Source organism: Didymella exigua (assembly GCF_010094145.1).
Source record: "Didymella exigua CBS 183.55 unplaced genomic scaffold M421scaffold_16, whole genome shotgun sequence".
NCBI lineage: Eukaryota > Fungi > Ascomycota > Dothideomycetes > Pleosporales > Didymellaceae > Didymella > Didymella exigua.
In genome coordinates, this window is record NW_022984790.1 from 241,987 (window position 1) to 242,796 (window position 810).

At 40.7% G+C, this 810-nt stretch overlaps 1 protein-coding gene across 1 annotated transcript; it reads right to left on the reverse strand.

The window, feature by feature from the left end:
- On the reverse strand, positions 1-710 carry M421DRAFT_421448 (uncharacterized protein). The gene is made up of 2 exons (XM_033592833.1): positions 282-710; positions 1-211 (listed from the first exon to the last, which is right to left on the reverse strand). Exon 1 carries the CDS (start codon positions 568-570, stop codon positions 385-387), a length of 186 nt encoding a protein of 61 aa, XP_033447859.1. The 5' UTR covers positions 571-710; the 3' UTR covers positions 1-211; positions 282-384.
- Positions 711-810: the final 100 nt, after the last annotated feature.

The window sequence follows — 810 nt, forward strand, 5'->3', positions numbered from 1 at the left end:
CACTCCCTTAGCAAAGACTAGAGTCCCCTCTTGCTATAATTGCTTCCTTTTGTGTGATTTACAACGTGTGGCAGCCTTGTTAGCTGCCTGTAGGTTAGTAACCTAGTTACGCACTAAAACTAGTAAATGCGCCATTAGCTCTGCGCCTTTAGTAAGCTAATTAAGAGTATTAACTATAGATATTAGTAAGCTATTAGCATGTCTCTAAATCCTCTCTTAAATTAGCTTTAATTAAGACCTAAATTCTAGGGTGTTGCTTAGTATTTTAGACTCCTACGTACTGTTGTCTATAGTAGGTGGCGTTAGTGTACATAGCTGTACTTTAAGCTTTAATAGCACAGCCTCTAGGTTAAGTAGGACTAGGCTAGCACCTCTAAATCCTCCCTAGATGTTGCTCTCTGTAATTAAGGCGTTAAAAGCCGCTTTAAAGCACAGCAAGAACTTAAGTTTAGTGATGTAAGTAATCTTGCTGCGCATCAGCCGCTTGGCTTGGTGGCTATAGGCCTTCTTTAACAGGGCAAAACAGCCTACGTCAAGTGGCTGTAGTAGGTGCAACAAGTGTGGAGGCATACACAGGGTAATAATCTTGTGTTCCTTACAGTACTAGTGGAATTTGACTGAGTTGTGGCTCTTGTAGCTGTCTAGAATAAGTAGCTAATAGCTGCTAACAGTGCGCGCCTTTTTGTGCTTATTAAAGTGCTTTAACTACTTAACTCTAAGCTTGTTATTAGTCTAGCTGTTGTAGGCTGGCGGATGGGTAGGGTATGCTTTTTTACGTTTTGGCTTATAGCTTCTTAACTAGCAGAGATA